Here is an 8,601-nt window from a genome sequence, read left to right on the forward strand (position 1 = left end):
AATGACTATATACCATAACAGAAAATATTTGTTCATGGAAGACAGCCCATGTTTGTCCCTCGCTATTTACAATGTTCTTCACAGCGGTGGAAAAAACTAAGTGCATTTACTCAAGGACTGTAATTAAGTACAATTTTAAGGTACTTGTACTTTACTTGCGTATTTCTATTTCACAATACTTTGAACTTCTACTCCAATACATTTCAGGGGGGGTTATTTACTCATTTAATTCAGAGTTATACATTTGAGATGAGGAATTTATATACAAACCTATGATTTCAAAGTTGATAAAATATCTTCAGATACTACTAATCAAATACACTTTTGATACTTTAAATACATTTTGGTGATAATATGTACTTTTACTGGGGTAAAATTTTGATTGCAATACTTGAAACTGAGTGTTTATAAAGTGTGTTATTGCCAATTAAACATAAGAAAACAATCTAAAAACTTCTCCCACCACTGGTTGCTGTCATGTATTACCATGTACCACATATACATCATGGTAAACATCAGCTGGGCAAAATGAGGCTACTATGGTTTTAATGGCAGATAACCATAGAAACAGTAGACTACTTGACAACAAACCATGACTTAAAACAAACAAATCTTTTTTTTTTTGCTCCTTTTTCTCTTTTAAAGGCTGAACAATAAAATGCTCCACTGACCACCGAAGTAAAACAAATTACTTGTCTTCAGCTACCTTATGAGCATGTCCATATGGAATTGATTTGACAAACCAAGTCTGTGATGACATTGAGGTGTCCAGCTCACCCATTTGCTCAGAAGTGTGTGAGGTCAGCTGTCTGTCTGGCACAGATGTGTGTTGATGTGCTTCCAGCTGTTTGTGGGGACTCATGATGTCTGGACCTATGGTCTGGACTGGAGGATCCTCCCTGCAGCCTGTGAGATCATCACACTTTTAATTAGACCGGATCTGCCAATTAAAGGGAAGTCAGCCGTGCTCCCTCAGCCTTTTAAAAGCCAGCCAGCGTCTAAACCTCAGCAGCAGACAGACAGGAGCTCAAACAAGGTACGTTACTCTCTTTCCTCTCTTATCTCTCTGGATTTCAGCCATGAACATAAATCCACTACTGACACGAAGGAAATCAGATTTAATTATTCTTTTTGTCTCTCAGTTTCAGATATACATGAGGATGTCTTCTCCTGTACTTTGTGCTGTTATTTTGCTGGCTTGTGCCTTGTCCTTTAGTGCTGCTCAGAGTGAGTATAATTTGCGTGAAAAACACTTAAGCAAAATGACTTTTCTTTTGTATGCCGAGAGCCCGAAACATCAAACAAGATATTTTTTTTTAAAGAAGGGCTTTCCTGGTGTCATGTGTTTGCTGTGCTTGTACTCATTCATGTTTACTCTGTTGATAATTATTTACCAGAGGGTCAACCTACTGTATGTCAGTGTATTTTTTCACTACATCAGTATCTGGCAGAGTATTATTTACAGACCGATCCCTCAAGTCGACAAAGTTTAAAGGCTGCCATCTGATTTTCTGCCCTGCATTTTTAAATGGGTTTCCATGTACTCTGTGTAATTTACAGCAAGCTGCAAAGGACGATGTGGTGCTGAGTACTACAGGGGTTACATGTGCCAGTGTGATTATACCTGCCTGTCTTATGGAGAATGCTGCAAAGACTATGAATCTCAGTGCACCACAAGTGAGACTTTTCTCTCCTGACATACTATCACTACTGCTGCCAGTAATTGTTACTCACCCTACTGACATCAATATCCAAACATGTGTTGCTGATTTAAATTTTTTTTTTCAAGTTTGCAATGATTTTTTAAATTTTTTATATTAATCCCCATCCCTGAAGTGAGCAACGCATCATATACTGCCTTAACATGACTTATGAAAACAATCGGTGTAGTTTTATGGTGCAGGTCTGTTGAGATGAACCCTGCTATGTTTGTGTGCAACAGAAAACTCCTGTAAAGGTCGATGTGGAGAATCCTTCAAGAGAGGCCAGCTGTGCAGCTGCGACTCTGATTGCATAAAGTACAAGCAGTGTTGTCAGGATTACACAAGCCACTGCGATGCAGAGGGTAAGCCTTGCCCAACACATTCAGCATGATTGTCTGTGTGTGTTATTTTCTGCATGTTAACCTCTACAGGTTCCCTTCACAGTTTCGTACTCAGCGGTATCACCATAATAAGTGGTCATACATCTGTGGTGTTGTCTTCTAACATTTGTTGGTCATTTCATATGAACATAGTGACGGTCGTGTGAAAGCATGGCTGCATGTTAAAATCAGCCCTCACCTTTTTCAGTTGCACCATCATGCAATTATAATAATAGCAAGTTGAGATTAGGACATGTGCATGACTGGTGAAGTGCAAAGAAGCCAGGAATGATGTGACATGGCAACCTTGCATGTCCACCGGCATGTGGAGTAGCATGCAATGCATGCAGTAACCTGCACCGACGCATTGGTTTAAATTTTGACAATATTTTCTGTCTCAGTAATTACTACAGAAGAAATGAGTGGAGCAGCCAGTGCAACAGCACCAGTGAAGACTAGTTCATGTGATAATGTAAAAGATAACAAACCCAAAGGTATATTTTCTTGGCAAGAGGTTTGATTCTCACCACATTATTATTTCCAGTCGTTTAGGATGTAAGGGAAATCCGTTTTTACAGGGTTAGCTCTCTAACCTTTATTCATAAATATTCCCAGAGTCGCCACTGAATGTGGAGGAGACGTTCAGCGAGGGAAACAATGCAGGTGACTATGCTTCTGAAATTTTGATTCCCATGTCAGTAATCAACACACTTTGAACTATTCTCTATATAAACTGATGCAGTTTAGATTACTTAAATGATTCTTATGAGCTGAAGCCGATGAATTTAACAATACGTTTGACAGCAAGAAGGCTGGAAGCTGTTTATGGTTGACCACCACACTGTGGCTCTGTCGCTGTGGTTTGCTTTGAGGGCCAAGTCTCACCAGAACAGGCCAAGAGCGTTAGCCTCTCAGGCCAGAAGAAACACAAGGAAGCAGTGTTGTCATGAGTGTGTAGGAGGGTTACGGGCACAAGCTCAGTCACAAGAGAGGAAAGCACAAAACGAAGCCAAGAAACGACAAACATTTTCTTACTGGTTGTAATTCAGGAGTTGGCCTGCAACAGTTTTGTGGGTGGAGATAGTCTCGCATCCTTGTCGCTTCTCTCTCAGGAGGAAGACATGTTGTGACATTTCCGTCTGGAAAGTCACTGTCTGAGTGATGTGCATGCCCAAGTAAACAAATATAGGGGAAATAATGATAGCATTTAAAAAGATATTTGTGTTAAACTTTAACATTTACAGATGTGAATTTGGCTCATTTGTCCACAGATGACCATTTAAGCCCACTGGACAACCCAACATCATATCCACCTGATGATCCCATTGATGGTGAGCAATGATGCCTGTGGATAATAAATCAAGCAAAGCTCTTTCTCCAGTAAGTTTTCATGAGTGTGAGTGCAAACCTCTTCTCACTTCTCATGTTATTGTAGATACGAACAGCCAGATTGTTCCAGTTGATGACCTGTCCAACAACGGACTAGAGGATCCGGGGGCAAGTCCAATCCCTGAGGGCACCAGTGGTTATGGATCACCTACAGTTGACCTGCTGGTTCAAGGTTCTTCTGAACCCACCCAGGAGCCAGACACTCTGGAGCTCAGTACAGACACAGTTACAGTCTTTTCTCAGACAGAGGCGACTCCCTCAGACAATGAACCCACGCAGGCTGATGACAGCCCCTCCACCCTTTACATGACTAGTGGAGTAGCCCCCACTGAGAGCACAGGTATGTGATATCCGCAGATAACCTGGCACAAACAAGCAGAAAAGAAACCAGCATAAAGTTCAATGCTCTCTGGCATAGGTTCCCCAAGTCTCTGGACCCTACTGGGGGATGAACACCATTCTTTCAAAAGATATTCTTTGATATGGTTTTTTGATGACGGTGCCACCGTTATAATCCACAATCTCACTTAGTTGTTCAACCCAAAAATTCTCTTTTCTTCCCCTCATTATTCTAATCTTAACACTAAACCAAAAAAATAAAAATAATGACAAATTAAATACTGTAGTAATGAAGAAAAGAAGAGCAAACCTCCACCAAAGTACATTTAAGAATGTCAGTTATTTAATTCAATTTCATCAGTTTATCAGTCTTAGTCAATGCCTTTTATGTGACTTATATATAAGTTACCACTATACAGTGGTGTCATACAGTAGGTTTAAATTGTTTAATTTTAAGTTATTCTCCATGTTTGTGTGGAAAAGAAGTATTTTTCCAGAGAGGATGTTCATTATCAATCCATTCAGTGTATGAAAGCATCTGCATTTGTTACATCTCTCTTAATTTATGCAGGTTTTACTTTGTCACCCATCTGTACACACCGTCATTAATTTGATCATTTATTAACTTACCACAATTGATTCAAATTTAAGATTCGATAATCATTTTTGTTCCCCTCCAGATGCCAGTGATTCTGTCGACTCAACTAACGAAGGAACAACTCTCCCTCAGCCCACAACAGCAGCTGACGATGACTCCAGCCCGACTGCCCCGACCTCAGCACCCCAAACAGGGCTTTCTCCTGCAGCCAGCACCCCAGAGCTGGAGAAAGAAGGGCAGGCAACAGAACAACACAAGGATGACATATTTCCCGAGACACAGAACACAGACCCAACCGACGCCTCCTCTGATAATCCAGAAGTTACGACCCTACCCTCCAACACAGATGAATCTACAGGACTCACACAGGACTACACAGTCCTGGCAATGTCTCAGGACACCACAACCACTGCCTCATCAATGCTGGACCTGACACCCATCCCAGACGCAACCGCCTCAAACTCTGGACCAGATGGTACTGTGAGCAACTCAGAGGATCCCACAGCAGGCCCTCTCTCTGTTCTGGCTGACGCTACAGATGATGCTACACCACAAGCGACGACTGCCAATCCAATGGAAGTCACCTCAGACCCGAGCAAACACCAACCATCTGAACCCACTTCAAAACCCCAGGACAAACCTGACCAGTACAAGCCACCGCCGACTAAACCAACTCTGGTTAAACCGATCTCCAAACCCGAGACTAAGCCTCTGGACACTGCACAGACTCTGAACATTGACAATCCAAGGGACTACCAAGCAGGTAAGAAATGTTCTTATTGGTCCAGATTCTCAACACAAAACCTGTAGAGAACAAACCATCTCAAAGATTTAGACATTTATTTCCTGTAGTCTCTGCTAAGATGTAATCTGTTTTACATGAGTCTAACACTAGTGCAAAGACAGAGGCCTCTAGATTCTCTCTAGGCCTCTAGGTTTATGGGCTCAGTTGTTTTTTTCATTTTGCCTCTGGGTGAACAAAGCTTTCTTCAAAGTGTAGCTACATTATATTAAGTGACAGAAGTGGCTGTTTTTCCACACTGTTAGTAAATCACTCAGTCCTTTGAAATTCGAATTTAGGTTCAGATAATTTAAAGAATGGAAATAAAAAGCTCAAAGCAGGGAAAGCAGGAAAGCCCCAGGAAAAATAAATTACACTTCACACCCAGAAACTCAGTCTTATTGCTTTTTTATGTCCTTTTTTTTCCAGATGACAGTAACGATACAAACCTGTGCAGTGGACGGCCAGTCAGCGCAGTCACCACACTCAGGAACGGGACAATTGTGGTTTTCAGAGGTTAGTGCCAAGAAGGAGAATTATCATCGGTTAGGTCAAATACCACTTAATTAAAATACAAGAGAGCAGTGGTGGGAAGTACCTAAGTTTTCCAAGCACTACCTGTTTTTTGTTGTCGTTTTATTCTACTTTATAGTTGTACTTATACATTATATACATTTCAGAGGGACATACTGGAGCTTACGTTTTACAACAAGAGATTTATTTGAGAGCTATAGCTACTAGTTACTTTTAAAAATGAGGAATACATTATCAGTTAGTTGTATCAGTCCCACTGAATTTCATTTAAACATTAGAAAAATTTGAAAAGGTAAAATTATACAATATTTGACAAAAAGGCAAAACAATGAAAACAAATTTGTGCAGCAGAACTTTGCTTTTTCTTCTGTCTTAAAGGACATTAACTTAATTGGAAACCACTGGGCTAAAATACCTACCTGTACCCACCTCGCTCCACCTTAATATCTATAAAAGTAAAATGCGTTTTTGTCTCTGGCTCACAGTTAAACCCAACTGCTGATCCCTGCTTTATATAAAGGAGGACCAACTCTATGTTATTTTTATTTTATTTTACAGGGCACTACTTCTGGGTCCTGGACAGAAATAGGATGCCAGGTCCAGCTCAAGGCATCACACAAGTGTGGGGCGTCCCTTCACCCATCGACACAGTGTTCACTCGCTGCAACTGCCAGGGAAAAACATACATTTTCAGGGTAAACTGGATTTAAGGGATTTAACAGATGTGACTGTTTGGACTAATATCAAGGTGGATTTTTGCTGTTACAAACGTAATCCTGGCTCTCCTTTGATCTTACATCTTTACCCTTAAGCTCTCTTGGCCAGATATCCACTTCTGTAAAGTGCTGTACAGGTGCATCTTAGTTGCCCGAGGTTGAATGTTTTGGTTTGTGTTCATTTGATTTTGCAGGGAACCCAGTACTGGAGATTTGAAAATGCTGTTTTGGACCCTGGCTATCCTAAAGTGATTGAAATGGGCTTTGATGGGCTTCGGGGCCACATCACAGCTGCTCTGTCTGTGCCTCAGTACCAGACGAGGAGAGAGTCCGTCTACTTCTTCAAGAGAGGTGATGACTGTTGCTGTTGAGTGTTTTATCCTAATTAAACTAAAAAGACTAGTTTTACAGTGTTTCATTTCTTTGGTTCATTCAGGGGGATTGGTCCAGAAATATTCATACCAGTTTGGCACCGGTCCAACATGTGGCAGGAAACCCCAGCACACCATTTACACAGTCCGCCACAGGATGGTTCGACAAGCAGGTGCTACAACAATTCAAAATAAGAATGAGAAAGTCATAGTTGTCCTTGTGTTACGTACATTCATCTTAACAGTGGCATAAATTACATTCTATTTTTCTCTTTTGCTGCGTGTTTGCTGATTTGCTTAAAGACGAGTAAACATGTTTACTTTGTTACAACACATGTAGTTCTCTAAAAAAGTGAGTCATGCTTTGTGGAGGCGAGAGGGGCAGCGAGGTCCATCTCGTAAATAAGCCTGTGTGTAGTTCATGGGGTTATAACTGTTGAAGAGTTTTGTCAGAAAACATCAAAAACAAAATAATCTTTTAAATTAGATTAGATGGATTGTTAAACATTTAAAATGAAGAAAACAAGCCAGAGTGGTTTTCTCTCAATAGGCATTCACTCATTGCGCGCTGCTTTGTTTCCAGTGTCTCTTCTGGGCCCAACCATTAACATCCGGACGTCCTGGAGAGGTTTCCCCTCCACCGTCACAGCTGCTGTGTCCGTCCCCAACAGAGAACCAGAGGGATACAAATACTACGTCTTCTCTAGATGTAAGTCAATACATACCAGGACGGGGGTCAGATCTCTCATTTGAACAGAATCGTTCTCTTGCTGTGGAAAATTTTGATTTCAAGCTGTGATCTTGACATTGACGCCTTATACCGTGATTTAAAAAACACTGCTGTCAACGCAAGTCTCCCAATTTACAGAACTGATGTACAGTTGTGGTTTATTGGTTAAATAGCTCTTCCCTTCACTCCTCTGTTTATAACAATAACATTTAATTGCCCATTTTCAAAAGAACAAATTTCCCTTCACTTGTCTGTCTGCAAGACATTTGCTGACCTCATTCACATCATGTCTGAAAGGCCTAACGAGGCCCATGTGTGTCTGGGTGTGTTAGGGTGGGGGTTAGGCAGATGTAAAGGTCATTGAGGGTGGAGTCCATTCATCTATAGCTCAAGTTTATGGTGGAGTACCCACAAACAAAAAAGGTCCAGTTTGAATAAGTATTCCTGATTGCGGATGAATCACTACAGTGGATGTGTCATGTCAGGGGTTCATCGTCTAGTCACTTACATCATTCTAGAAAATTACAGCAATTCAATTCTGTAGCCAAAAGTTGTCAAAGTTAATGTCCTGAAAACTGTATGAGTCGGTTTCATGCCAAATTCATGTTCACTAAAATGGAAACTGGCATTTGCATGAAAAAAAAACCATCCGAAATGCCATTCATAAATTTAAATGCTTAATGAACTAAACTAATACCCATTCTGCTCCTTTTGCAGCCAAATCCTACAACGTGAGGATGGATACTGAACGTCCTGTCATTGCTGCTCCTAAAGCCAACACTTCACCTCAGGCCAACGACCTCTTCAAGTGCCCAAAGAAAGTCTAACTGAATAGCAATAGTTTAAAAAAAAAACTTGCCTTTCACATCGTTTCTCTTACATTTTTAAACTTTATTACACTCTTCATTAAAACACACAGCTTCAGCTTGGACCGTGATTACAAAAGGTACTTTACAAGTACATTAAAAACATAAGCCAAACAAATAAACTACAGGCTTCAGAACAAGGGAACAACTATCAAGACTGAATAAAGAATCTGGACTCTCTGATTGGAAAATAT

The 8,601-nt window shown here is 40.7% G+C and overlaps 1 protein-coding gene across 2 annotated transcripts; it reads left to right on the plus strand.

The window, feature by feature from the left end:
- Positions 1–808: 808 nt before the first annotated feature.
- LOC111219234 (proteoglycan 4-like) lies at positions 809–8,587 on the plus strand. Of its 2 annotated transcripts, XM_022741887.1 has the most exons (15): positions 809–1,036; positions 1,143–1,227; positions 1,561–1,677; positions 1,943–2,065; positions 2,485–2,577; positions 2,699–2,746; positions 3,355–3,414; positions 3,519–3,812; positions 4,492–5,172; positions 5,620–5,706; positions 6,283–6,419; positions 6,635–6,791; positions 6,877–6,984; positions 7,395–7,520; positions 8,259–8,587. In XM_022741887.1, exons 1-15 carry the CDS (start codon positions 833–835, stop codon positions 8,366–8,368), a joined length of 2,430 nt encoding a protein of 809 aa, XP_022597608.1. In that variant the 5' UTR covers positions 809–832; the 3' UTR covers positions 8,369–8,587. The 2 variants fall into 2 exon arrangements, with proteins under 2 accessions (XP_022597608.1, XP_022597683.1); XM_022741962.1 differs by lacking the exon at positions 2,485–2,577.
- Positions 8,588–8,601: the final 14 nt, after the last annotated feature.

The sequence above is a fragment of the Seriola dumerili genome, unplaced genomic scaffold (genome assembly GCF_002260705.1).
Source record: "Seriola dumerili isolate Sdu_G_001 unplaced genomic scaffold, Sdu_1.0 BDQW01000002.1, whole genome shotgun sequence".
Classification (NCBI taxonomy): domain Eukaryota; kingdom Metazoa; phylum Chordata; class Actinopteri; order Carangiformes; family Carangidae; genus Seriola; species Seriola dumerili.